Source organism: Amphiura filiformis, chromosome 3 (assembly GCF_039555335.1).
Source record: "Amphiura filiformis chromosome 3, Afil_fr2py, whole genome shotgun sequence".
In the NCBI taxonomy this organism is placed as follows: domain Eukaryota; kingdom Metazoa; phylum Echinodermata; class Ophiuroidea; order Amphilepidida; family Amphiuridae; genus Amphiura; species Amphiura filiformis.
In genome coordinates, this window is record NC_092630.1 from 7,610,832 (window position 1) to 7,625,206 (window position 14,375).

At 37.9% G+C, this 14,375-nt stretch overlaps 1 protein-coding gene across 1 annotated transcript; it reads right to left on the minus strand.

The window, feature by feature from the left end:
* Positions 1 to 2,858: 2,858 nt before the first annotated feature.
* On the minus strand, positions 2,859 to 13,330 carry LOC140147043 (protein unc-93 homolog A-like). The gene is made up of 3 exons (XM_072168815.1): positions 12,536 to 13,330; positions 8,677 to 8,944; positions 2,859 to 4,118 (listed from the first exon to the last, which is right to left on the minus strand). The coding sequence occupies exons 1-3, from the start codon at positions 13,316 to 13,318 to the stop codon at positions 3,817 to 3,819; spliced, it is 1,353 nt and encodes a 450-aa protein (XP_072024916.1). The 5' UTR covers positions 13,319 to 13,330; the 3' UTR covers positions 2,859 to 3,816.
* Between the last annotated feature and the right edge of the window lie 1,045 nt (positions 13,331 to 14,375).

The window sequence follows — 14,375 nt, forward strand, 5'->3', positions numbered from 1 at the left end:
TTATCTAATTAAACTTCGAACGATCATGATGAATCATTCATCAATAATAAAAACTTATTTATTTGATAATTGATTTCTTGTTTGTTCTTGTTTGTTCTTGTATGGTTCTTTTTCTTCTTTGCGCACATCGTTTAGTGAACATCGTTTCTGCGCATTGCAAGTCGGCGCGACGTCAAATGACGAAATCTCAGATGTACTCGCAAAACCTTATGGGATTTCCCGAAAAGGTCAATTGATTGATTGGGGGATGGATGAATTAATTGCTTAATTTTTTCACGTATATCTATTCTGTAATTTCTGTTATACAGTACGTTTTTACGACTTTCGCTGACGTTGTATAAAGGTTGTCACAACGTTATTTTTGGTGTTAATTTTCGGACGTTGGTATAACTTCATTATGACGTTGTAATGGCGTTGTTTCGACGTCAAGTTGTAAGCGTATTATTCAAACGTCCCTATTAAGTCGAACGGTCGAACGTTGAATCAACGTATGGATAACCCATTCACAACTTGATGTCAAAACAACGTCTTAATAACGTTATATCAGCGTCCTAAAATCAACATCGAAAATAACTTTGTCACAACACGAATACGAGTTCACAAATTTATGTATTTTCAACGCAGATGACAACATAAGAACAACGTAGATTACTTTTATATGACGTTGTTACAACGTAAAATTGTTGATAACATACTACATGTATATATAATTGCAATTTATATGTTTTTGAACAATTGACTTTTTGTATATTGGCGCTGTATACATTTTGGTTGTTGTTGTTTTATCATAGGTTGATGACGACGCCATTAAGAAGTGCGCTACAAGGGTTATTGATCGTCGGGGCTACTCGTAGTAGTTGCGTATTCGACAATTCGTTATTCCAGACTCGTAATTCTAAACGTTTGTTTATATTTACATGGTTCATCATTCTGAATCTTTGTCGTTTAAATTTTAATTCCGAATTTTGGAATTATGAAACTTCGGAATATCAAAAATGTAGCTGGCTTGATCAATCAAAATAATACTGACGTTGACGTTTAATCCTGATGAGGTACTGACATCAGTGCGCATTTCATTGGGGCGCAGTTAGCGTTCGCTCTATTAAGCGATGGCATACGCACGCACTTAAAATACTGAGACGAATATAACTAAATATTCGCCTTAGCCACAGAATTAGAGAATTTCTAATTCTGTGGTCTCAGCTTAAAGACGTCGCATAGATGCGCGAGCGACAAATCTGCCTCAACGTGTAGACGTTACTGCCACATCATTCACAAATCGTCGGCAGAGTGCCACACTATCGTAAGTGCAGTTTGGACAGTTTTACAGGAGGAGCATTTTTGTGTTTAGCGTAGCCGTTTGTTTCAAATAGCGATAAAATGACATGGGAATGTAAAGCAATTTGATTTTAAAAATATAAACTATATAAATGGTGTTAAAGTTAATAAATCGATGAATTATATCATACTGATTTAGCTGTCGTAAGTGCCACATACGATAGTGTTACACTCAAATTGAAATGAGTGTAGCGTGCAACTCTATCGTATGTGCCACATACGATAGTGTTGCACTCAAATAGTAATAAGTGTAGAGTGCAACACTATAGTGTAGCATTCATTGCTAAATTAGGATATGCGTAATATCGGCTCAAATATCCAATATTTTGTCATTTTATGGTTCTTAACAAGTGTTAATTTATTTTGGCACATAATATTTACAATAGCAAGACACCTTTTGCCGTAATGTTATCTCTCAAGATTTATTACTGAATCTAAAACTAAAAACACCGGATTTATCGTCTGTATTACCAGTCATGGGAGTATGAACTTAGCCAGCATGATGACAACGCATACAGCAGTCAGCGTTACAGCCAGTGAAAGAGACTGTTTTGCACTTACGATGGTGTAGCATTCCGTGATTTTGTTGTTTATGCCTAATAAAGTAGCGTATGTGGCACACACGATGGTCTTGCAGCAAATGAAAAACAAAATTAGCGTGCAAGACTATCCTAAGTGGTACATACGATAGTCTTGCAAGCATTAATTAAAATTGCATTGCACTTACGATACTTTATTTTATTAATTAAAAAATAATTAAGCAATTTTGAAACTTAAAACCTGGTTTAAGATGTGCGTTTTTATATGGCCTATGGTCAAAATCTCATTTTGGCCAAAAATGTCACTTACGATAGTGTAGTACTCTGGCGACGAAATGTATCACATACATTTGGTCATTTCAAATATTGAGTTTTAGTTTTCGTTTTGGTCACGTGGTTTCCTATTATCCTGCCGAAGCTCTCGAGTGATGTCATTATCCATATCGTTGTTTGTACCCTTTGTTAGAAACTTATAATTTGTAGTAAGCCGTTTCAGTTTTTGTTTTTGAGTTTGTTTTACTGTGCGACCACAGGAAATCAGGTTTGAAGTTACCTTCATCAAATTATACAAAAGAAGTTGTTAAATTTTGCAGTGCAATATTCACGAGCAGAGAAGTCGAACAAGTCAGTCTACATTTGAAAGCATTGATTTAGTTTTCGCAATAGCCATGGCTTATTTCACTGTGAAAAATATAGACCATCGTAATATTTCCACCGGCATTACAAAAGAATACCCTGAGAAGTGATATATATACCACTATACATGTGCATGTCGCATGACGGAAGATCAGTATGATAGAAAGCTGGTTTAAGTTGGCTTTTATTCAATTTATTTATTAATTTGGGTATCGGATGATGTGAAGGATACCCGGTATATAGGCCTAGACTTAAGACTAGAGAAGAGGAAAAGGGAGAGGGAGAAGAGATCGAGAAGGAAAGAGGGTGTGTGTGGGGGGTGTGTGGGGGGGGTGTAAGGGGGAGGGAGAAAGATAAACATGAGTGGGAAGGGGAGGAGGGAGAGGAGAGCTCAAGAGTGGAGTGGAATAGTAGGGGAGAGTCGATATCGAGTGTGGGGAGGCGGGGAGGTTATATAGGTGGGGGAAGGGAGTCTAGGTAAGAGGTATGGGTTGTGCTTTCCAGGGAATAAACTATATAATTCATAATCAAATCATCTCCATCATGCATCGTTTATATTTCATACAAATAAACAAAGCATCCACCACCCCTCAACATACGTACATGATTTCTAGGCCCCGTAGAACCTGGGGTGGAATTATACGATGATATGAAAGTATGCCACCTACGACAGAGAGCATCAACTGTCGCCCGCGTTGACAGATATCCGATACTGTGTCCTCCCGGGACAATAGTGTTGATTGCAGACCATATCTGCTCCACTTTTTAATCCCTTGGTTTTTTGGTTTCTGAACAAAAGAGAAGCTAAAACTTACAATTTGAAATGAAGGAATGGCTTGTATTATATTTTGTATTATATCGCGAATTTCAAAAAATCAAATTGTTTGATAACAGAAGGACATTTCTTGTATTCAGAATTCAATACGACATGTCTGATGTGCTTCATACCAGAGCCCTTAAGTGTGTCATTTTGTGCTTGAGGCTACTCAGTCACACCGTGGACTGTATAAGAACAAAAGATACTTCTCGCTCAAGTAGGCGCTTTCACATGACTTTCTTTTAACCACTCTTTGAAAGTAGCCTGCCTGGTAAAGCGTTCATACGCTGTCAGATCAGTTACCGATTTAATGGCGGAACCTTTTTGTACCCCTCGATGAATAGCTTGTTGGCAATCAAATCGGCATAAACGAACAATGCGTTATGTAATCTATAGCTCCTCCATTCTTATTAAAACCTTCTTTGACACATCAGTGCCTAGCTTAAGAACCATATTATTGTATTATATAAATACGACATCGTATTATCACATTGAAGTGAGCTCAGTTTCACCAGTTTCGTCTTGTTTTTCCTGAATTTCTTCAGTTCTTCTTTCTTTTTGAGCTACTGTTTTATATACAGGTTTCTCGTGTCGTATTCTCCATTCCAAAAGATAGTAGAGACCCATCCCTAAACACAAAATCCCAAGAAGAGCTCTCAACATATAAGATACGCACATGAAGTCTGGTATGCTGAAACCAAAGGCTAGGGAATATGCTATTGCTTGCCAAAAACGTAAATTCGAGAAGGCTGGTTCCTGGTCCTTGGGAAATAGCACTCCAACGAAAGCTGTTCAAATGAAATAAAAATATGGAGTAAATGAATTATTAAGTCAAAACAAATCATATTAATTAAACTATAGAGCAATCAGTGGCGGCGGAAGCATCAAAATTTAGGGAGTGGGTCGGTGGACGAGCATATTTTGCTTCTGTTTTACAGGGACTTGTTCTTGTGCGCAAATAGCGCGAAAAATTTCAATTTAATATTATTTAAGCCACAACTTATGGTTTGCAAGTTGTATTCCCGAAGTGATACCACCTGAAGCGATGTCATCTAAAATGATCTCAATTTTAAATAACTTTAATTAAAGAGCTTTATTTATTTATTTTTTTATTTATTTATTATGCTTCATCACTGGCTCATATACAATTACAAAGATAAATACATTATATAAATATTGCACATACTAATAATCAAGACAAAGTAAAGAATAAAATGCCAGCGAAAAGAATGGGACAAACAGGTGCAAAATCACCTCTAGGACCATCCCACCTTTCGATTTTTGAAAACAAATTATTGGAAAAAAAAACCCATCACAGCCCCATCCCAAATTAAATAAGCCTGCAATTCGAGCATCTGCAGTAAGAGCTCCAAGAGCATGTTTTCAAAGAACAAAAATTTTGAGTAAAATGACTACACCCCTGCCAAAATTTATGCCTATTTTTGCATTTTTCTTAAAAATTATAGTTCATTGGGGACAAGTAAGATATGTATATTATATAGGGGCAAGGACTACAACTACTGCACTATAATTTTTTGTCAGCACAGACAACAGTTGTGGGGTTACAGTCAAAAATGAGGGAAAACCAATATTTGATCAATAAATCAATAACTACTTGCTTTGAGTTGCTGCATTTTCAGTACAGTAGTTGTAGTCCTTGCCCCTATAATATACATACGAGGGGGTATCAAAAAGTTTTAGAAATCGCACAGAAGTGAAAGAGCTATATCAATGAAATTTTGTCAGTGCAATCACTGGTCCTTATGTACATTATGGTGCAAAAATGGTCTCATAAGTATGTTTACTTTTTTTTTACAGGAGCTAGATGTCACTACCTGCATATGTAACCGCAAAACCAGCAAAATGGAGAAAATTGAGGCATGCAGCATGATTAAGTTCCATTTTAAGGGTTACAGTGCCCAGAAATCTGTGATGAAATAAAAATTCCCTTTCCAAAAAGCGACAGTGACATATCCCAATCACCACCGAAGATAACTTTCATTTCATCATCAATTTTCTAGGCACTGCAACCCTTCAAAAGCAGGATCTTAATAATGCTGCTTGCCTCAATTTTCTCAATCTTGCAGTTTATGCGCAGTAACTGGGGCAGCGGGTTATTGGCATCTAGTGCCACCTGTAAAAAAAGTAGACATACCTATGAGACCATATTTGGACCATAATGTACATAAGGACCAGTAATTGCACTGACAAAATTTCATTGATATAGATCTTTCACTTCTGGGCGATTTCTAAAACTTTTTGATACCCCCTCGTATCTTACTTGTCACCAATGTGCTATAATTTTTGAGAAAATGCAAAAATAGGCATAAAATTGGCCAGGGGTGTAGTACCCCCTTAATGAGCATTATTGCAGTCAATTTAGCTCAATCGATAAGGCATTCGACTATGGTGCAAGAGGTTGCGGGTTCGAACCCTGGCGGAACCTAGTATGCTGATATGCTCTCGTGGAAAAATTGAGTTAGCTTGAAATTGCCCTTACTGTTAATTGTCTCGTTGTAACCCGTACGAAACTCGGGGAGCTGATCCTGGCTGCGAAGGTTATTTGTGAATGTCTAGGGTGTGCGCTCTTGTAGCAGCAAAGTCCCAAATTTGTTGTTAAATGTATTATGGAATGATGTGGGCCGTAGTGGTCAGCGGAAACCTACAAAGTGTGCTGAGGCTTGTGGGTCAACGTCTAGGCGTTGAGCATGTGCGTAGCGCACTATAAATCACCGGGCTTTTTTATGACAATCACATTCGGTTGTTCATGTTGCTACTAATATTTGTGCAATTCAAGCGCATCATTCCACTGCGCTATTAAAGTTTGCATATGAAAACCTGAGCGCAAAAAGACTGTAAGTCCACTTGGCCCCTCAACATGTATACATTAAAGTTGCGTATAGTCTCGTATAATTTGGAAATGTTTTATACATGTTCAGTGGCCAAAACAAATCCTTCACAACCTTTCATAATGTTTTCACCCTGGAACATGTATTAAACATTACAAAACCCTAAGAAACTATACGTAACTTTAGTATATACATGTTGAGGGGCCAAGTGGACTTACGGTCTTCTTGCGCTCAGGTCTTCATATGGATTTCGTTTTAATGCAACAGCCAAACATAGCATAATGGTAAACTATCTTTGGTAAGTGAATGACGAAGGTAGGAGAAACTTTTCCATACCATCCTAATTTGCATATGCAAACTTGGAATTGGAATGGAATTCCAATGCGCTTGGAATTGCCCATTTACATCATTGTAACTTGATAATAATATAAAGAACAAAATAAAGTAATTTACACCAAATGATAATCTGGTTAACAAAGTTCTTTGTATCTGATCCAGAATGTTCACTTACTTGTGTACTTATTTGTTTACCAGTTTTACTATACCGATCCAGATGAATCTGTTCAATCACCAAATGATAATCTTCCATAAAGCACAGACTGATACTTTGTTTAAAAATCCTGTCACGAAAATGTGTTCTCTAACCCCCTGAGCACTACCTGCCGATCTAACATTGCCTCTGATTTAGTCCCAGTAACTGAGAACGTGACGACATTTACTTTTACATTGGGTATTATCTGATATGTCACGGTCTCGGAGCTCCACAAGGCAGTACATGGGAAATTGGAGAGTACGGAACACGTTTCCCGTCCCTACATGTAAATCACAAGTTGCAGTTCAGTAAAACAAAGCTCTAAAGTATCCGAAGTATTTCTAAATTATTATGCTCACCTTGATTTATTCGTATTTGAACTTATAATGTTAAAAACAGATGATTTTCGCTGCAGTTTCTCTGCGCGACGTGCTATTCAATATTCATGGAAGGAGCCATTTTAATGTTGCATTGTGGGAATTTCTGTAAGACGGCCTGTGACGTATTTATCCAGGTGTGCGCGATGAAAGGCTTTGGCAGGTGACAGTAGATTGGTGGATCAATTGATTGTACACCCAAACCTATGATTATTCATGCATGGGTTTAGAAATAGACAGTTCATATTCATGAATTCAAGCAAACGTATTTATATTAAAATGTATGAATAATTCAAATCAAAAATCAAATAGAACAAAAAAACCAACCCAATCCGCCATATACCGCCTGAAGGAGAATTTATGTAAACAACGCCACCACGTGGCTCTAGAAAATAAACAAAGTTTGACCTTTGCAACTACATCCGGTTCTTCCTTCGGACTTTTGGTTTTGGTACCGAATTTTTTGCTCCAAAGAAGTTGGAAAGAAAACACCTTTATACGGATTATTTTTCAAAAGCAATGATATCAATATTTAGGTAAGCAACAGAAGAAACTATGGAATAGTGAAAAACGTCTACCAACAGAATTGTATAATAAAATTGAAAATTTAGGAAATGTGTGCAACTTTGTGGATGTGTGTATCATAAAGGCGAGATATCTAGGACGATAGAACAGGCTCATTTTAACGTCCATATGATTATGTCTGTGTTCGGTCTTCCTAGTTACTAGGACTAGCCTCTGATTGGTTAATCACACGACATCTTCACTTTAATCACCAATCAGAATGGAGCTTTGCAAATACTTCACCCCAATATTTGCGTGGTGAAATTATTCTAACAATCTTGCTGATTGGTCCAATTGATAATGAAACAATCGAATATGCTCGAAGTGTTATATTTAAGGAACATGATAAGTGTTGTATACATTGTAGAAGAGTATTCTTCAAGTTAAGGTGGTACTACACCCCCTTTTATCTCAAAAAATAACTACACACTGCTAACAAACGTTATGTATATTATTAGGGCAAGGAGTGAAATGTCAATGATTCAAGACAAGGGGTTCATTATATATGTTAAGAAATGAGGTACATTCATATTGGTACCTCTTTTCTTATCATAAATAACGTACCTCTTGAGTCACTGTAATTCCTGTGTAGTAACTGGATTCCTTGCCCCTATAATATACATAACTTTTGTTACCAGTGTGTTATTATTTTTTTAAGAAAAATGCAAAAATAGTCACAAATTTATCAAGGGGTGTAGTACCACCTTAATACATGTTGGTAGTGGACTACATGTGTGAAAGTTTAAAATAAGGCTTTAACACTTCCTTTTTTACCCTTTTTTTAAACCCTTCTACGTCATCAGCGGATGGTTGCTGAATGTTAACTAGTTGATTCTCTATTGGAAATACCTAGGACACCACCAACGTCCAGACTGGGTAGAGGATCAACTAGGCAACGTTCAGCTACCACCCGCTGATGACGGAGAAGGGTTTCTCCGAAATATACGAATCAAAACAGTGAGTGTTGAAGACTTGTTTTAAACTTTCACACAGGTGTTGTAAAGGTTAGGTTCTGAATTCGCACCTGCAAGTTGGGACTCACGTAAAACACCTCCAAAAGCCCACGCCACCGCCATGAGATACAAATGCCATAATTGTCCTTGGTATGGATCCCAGAATAACATCATGGTCATAAGAACCACTTGGCTCAGGAAACCTGCTGTAAATATTGGTAATCTACCAGTGTATTTGCTTATAATACCAAGGAATAATGCTGAGATACCACCTCCTACACCGTACGCTGCCATGACAAACCCTATGGTCTGAACACCTTGTGTACAGGAGATATAAGCCTGTGAGAAAATAAATCAATCCTTCGGTTACAAAATGAGATATATTCTAAAATAGAATATCAGGTCTTTACTTTTTTAACACTGATATAAAATCCACTAGGATTATGACTGTGTATTGCTTCGTGTGTGCGTGATGGATAGTATTTTCACGCGGGATTGAAATTCCATTCAAGTTGTCAGGCGGATGTACAGCTTCCACTCTAAGATACTTTGGTCAAGCCAGGATGGTGAGAGTTCATACAGGAGGGTGAGAGTTCATAGGGACAATGTCGGCAACTACGTCACTCTATTGTTCGACCTAGGCTACATCATTTTTGACGCATGCGTGTTCGTCAATACAGCTTTAGTCTCCTCCACCTTCGCAACACGGTACGTGGAATGACTGGAATCACACTGACGGCGGAGAAGAATACTAGCTGGCCAGACAGTTTAATTCTATCAAGCATATAATACCTGAACAATTACCGTCATTTCATCGATTTACTATAGAATATAGTATTGTATACTCAAAATATAATTTTAAAATTGTAAACCTGTAAACCTGTTAACTTATATATTTGTGTACTAAAGTATATCGACACGTGAATAACATCATGTAGAAACAAAATGGCCGCTAATCCGCCTATTGTCTAGACCTAGGCTACATCTTCCGGTTTGGTTACGTAACTTGGGATGCCTATCCCTTTGTCTATTATTCCTGGTTAATAGGGGCAATGTCGGGAACTACGTCACGCTCACGCTATTGTTCGACCTAGGCTCCCCGGGCCTAGGCTACATCATTTTTAACGCATGCGTGTTCGTCAATACAGTTTTAGTCTCCTCCACCTTCGCAACACGGTATGTAAAGTGACTGGAATCACACTGACGGCGGAGGAGAATACTAGCTGGTCAGACCAGGAGGGTGAAAGTGCATAGGAACAATGCCGGAATCTACGTCACGCTATTTTTCGACCTAGGCTACATAATTTTTAACGCATGCGTGTTCGTCAATACAGCTTTAGTCTCCTCCACCTTCGCAACACGGTACGTGGAGTGACTGGAATCACACTGACGGCGGAGGAGAATACTAGCTGGTCAGACAGTTTAATTTTATTAAGCATATAATACCTGAACAATCACCGTCATTTGATTTTGATCAATTTACTACAGAATATATTGTATATTCAAAATATAATTTTAATATTGTAAACCTGTTAACTTATATATTTGTGTACTAAAGTATAAGGACACGTGAATAAAATCATGTTGAAGACAAAATGGCCGCTAATCCGCCTATATTGTCTAGACTTAGGATACATATTCCGAATGAGGGCAGCAGTCTAGGATGCTTATCCCTTCGTGTAGATCCCTGGTCATACGGCTTAATTCTATCAAGCATATGTGACCATCCACGTCGAAACGCTCGTAAAGTCGGCCCCTGGTCAATTTTGTTTTCTTCCGTGTTTAGAAAATATATATCATAAGCTTTACAATGATATATCATTTTACTTCAAACGATATCCAGAAGCGGAGTTATGGCTTGTTAAACTTTGCTCCTTCAGTAAAAGTGTGCATTATTTTGGTGCTACAATATTTCTGGTCATAAGCAAGATCAGACCTACCAAATGTGTAACAACCAGAAGTAAGAAGAAATAGCACACAGTGCTTGTGTGTAGGTAAACACAAAAGAAATGGTCAAATTCTTTTGTATATGCCTATTGTGATTGTGTAAGCGTGACCTTGTATGCAGATACACTAAGATGCACACTGCAATTTTAGCTTTTCCACCTATATCTATATGAAGAAATCTATGTTTTTGCTAACATGAAACCCTAGAATTGATATTGAAGCTTAAATGTCATTTAAAAAAATCATAATGACAGCATTTAACCTAAGAAATATAATGAAATATAATGTAGGCCTACAATACTACATGTTAACCATGTTGACTATAGAAATCAAAGGGCATTACATGCTTTGTCAATTGGTCCATTGTTAAACATCTCTGAACAAGCATCTTTAAAAATGGACTGATCTTTGTAAAAATGGTGTCAAAAATTATTGGAAAGAGCTACTTTGTTTTTTCAGTACTTACTGCCAATCACATGTTCATTAGTATGTAAAAGTTTGAAGAACAACATTAGAAAAATACTGCTACTACAGGGGTTAATTTAAGCAGAACCCAAGCTTGTAATCACTGTTAAAGTCAATCTTAAAAAGTGGAATGATCATGGAAATCATCTCCTCTGAGCTCCTTGTGCATTTTTTTTTTCATCCTAAAGATGATTATTTTGAACTATCATTTGCTCATTTCATACGATAGAGTTTTGGCCGAATTTTTTACACTTTTCACATCCAGGGGTGAGTTTAACAAACTTTCATTCACTTTCTTAGGAAACCATTACATAACATTACTCAATATCAAAAACTTCATTCACAAAAATTAGATCCTTACACAACTTAATCTTTGCCTCAGGGATATTGCCTATTGTCTAGACCTAGGCTACATCTTCCGGTTTGGTTACGTCATTTCGTATGCCCATCCCATTGTCCATTAATCCTGGTCAAGCGCTCACGGTTTACGGGTCAGTGAGTATCGTAAACCGACACACACTGACCAGTAGCTGTTTTGTGTTAATATTGACATCTAAGGTATATTGAATATAACGGGTCACAGCGATAACGCCTGGTAAATAATTATATTATACAGGCAGTGAAACTAAGATGAAACTTTAGACAAGAACATGTTAGGAGTGGTGCAATAATTATGTGTACCCCGGGGTGGTAAATTATAGGGGTGGGGGGGGGGGTGTCAAGCGATTTTTGGCAGGTCAAAAGGGGGGGGGTCAAGCGATTTTTGGCAGGTCGAAAGGGGGGGGAAGCAATTTTTGGCACAGATATTTTGGGTACCATTTTATATTACGCCCTAAAAAGGCGTAGGAAAACGTTAGGAACACGTTCAAATATGCAAAATTTCCTGCTCGCTGCGCTCGCATTATCTGATAAGACAATTTAAGGTTTTAAATTCGGGTTCCCCAAAATCTTGCATGTGTAAGGGGGGGCAAAGATTTTTGGCACGTCAAAGGGGGGGCCAAAGGTTTTTGACACGTCGAAAGCGGGGGGCAAAGATTTTTGGTACGGCCAAAGGGGGGGGGGCAAGCGATTTTTGAGAATTCACCACCCCGGGGGTACACATACCGGTAATTATTGCACCACCCTTAGTCATACCAGAGGAGATGGCAAAATGGCATCAACTCGACTATTAGAGCATAAGTTGAACCAAATCAGTTCCAGAGGGTGGATATCGCGGTTGTGGGCCCATTCGAAGTCCGCGCTCCAGAATTCAGGAACCATTTATTCCTATTTTAAAGGTGTTTTTCTAAGATTTTGGTATCAGAAGAAAGCTCATATTTTTCTCATTACCTCAGTAAAAATATGTTATACGTTATTCTAAGTTTTAGCTTCTCATATTAAAACTGCTGAAGCAAAATTTGGATATGATAGGCCTCAATGTAAGATACAAAACCGTGTCCAAAATTTAAACGAAATCCGTCGTAAGCTTTCCAAAATGAAGTAAATTGTAAAAACGACATAGAATTATTAAAATGGTTTTTGATCAGTAAATCTATATACCTTTGTAAAATCACCGAAAGCAAATCCCAGTTCCAATCCATTGTAAATGTTAAGCGGTATGAGAAGAAACATTCTAGGTGACAGAGCCAATGTGAAAGTTGTCTTCAACTGTTCCAGTGCACCCCTCTTTGCTGGTAGAACAGGGCAGTACGATGGAAGGGGGTTCATGAAGAACGCTGCCATCGGAATAGACAGGGTACACCAGGCTAGAAGTGTTCCGAATAGAATATACACAGTGGTCTGATCTGGAGTGTCAGAACCACTAGAATTTGCAGCAGGGACAGCTCCGCAATTGTTTGCACCACAGAAACTGAGATCGGTGTCATTGGATGTACCATTTGTCCCGCTGAAAAGAACTAGAGAAGACACCAGGTTTCCAGGAATTTGGCAAGCTAAACAGAACAAGAAGAAGACTCCATTAAATCTGCTTATGACCGCTTCATGTGTCTCCGACGTAATGTCAGCAAGGTTCATAGCTGAAGTAGTGAGATGAGTCCCTTGTGCAGACCAAAAAGGTCCTATACTCATGCCCAATAGAACTGCTGCTGGTATCAATGTGTAATATGTTGGGTAGAAGTTCATGGCGATATAAACACAGTATGTACAACATGCTGCAACAATGACCCATTTTGTCCCCAAAAAGCGTATCACAACCGGTGCTACAGGACATGATATGGCAAAGAAGCCGTAAATGGTGGCAAGAGATGCGAGTCCTAAACCTCCGGTTGCGTACAGGCTACTGGCAAGATTCAGCAACGACATGAATGCCGACAAAATGATAAAAAATGTCAAACTCAGAGCCACAAGATTTTTTACGTGTATATACATTTTCGTTGCTATCACTGGTGCACAATATACAATTTTAATGTATAAAATTGTTCATGCGATGGATGTTGGATGCATTGAAATAGGTAATAAGAATTTTAAATTGATAAATCAATATAAGGACCGTATTGCTAGTTTTCATGGCCCTGCAGTGAACACTGGCCTAATCCAACGGGGTGACACTAAATTCACGGTTGTTCTATTAGCAACGCAAAACCTAAGAAAAATTCCGCTGGTTTTCTTGCTAGAAAGTGAGGCCAGTTATCGATCCGTTATGAATAATTCATTTTCGACCCCTTGGATCATGTTAATTGATATTGGCAAATAACAACGTTGTTAGTTTTGCGAACTTTGCCTGTTCAATGAGAGTATAGCGCGCCCCCAATACATCTGGGCACAAACCAGGCGAAAACGACCCAGTTTAATGAAATGGCGGACGGGTATTCCCATCAGGCACCAGTGATATGTTTTTTCAAAGAAAGTCTACTAATATGATATGAAATGACATTTTGCAATAGCAAAGTCGAAATTAGGACTTGCTGTCAATAATATGAAGGAAATATGTGACAGAGGCAAGGTGTGAAATACAAGTAGTATTTGAAGTTACAATAACCTTTGATACCCGACCTGACCTTCCATCATGGCGCCTTATTCGTCTATAATGTATTTCTATTATGCTCTCTTATATATTTTAAATGCTAATAAATCGTGGTTGGCTGCCCATGATATCTGTTAAATTCAATGTTTTATCCAGCAGAATTTCACACCACCTGACAAATTCATGTGAATTTCAAAGTTTATACACTTAATATATTTAATATGATACTAATTTTTTGTTATAACCAACTGGTACACGAAATATACTATCTTATTACCTATACAGAAAGGTGATTTATCAGCATTCACTCGGCAATTTGACATGCCCGGCATATGCAGCCATTCTCCGTCTGGATAACATTGACTGTCGCCCTCAATACGTCTGGGCACTAATTTA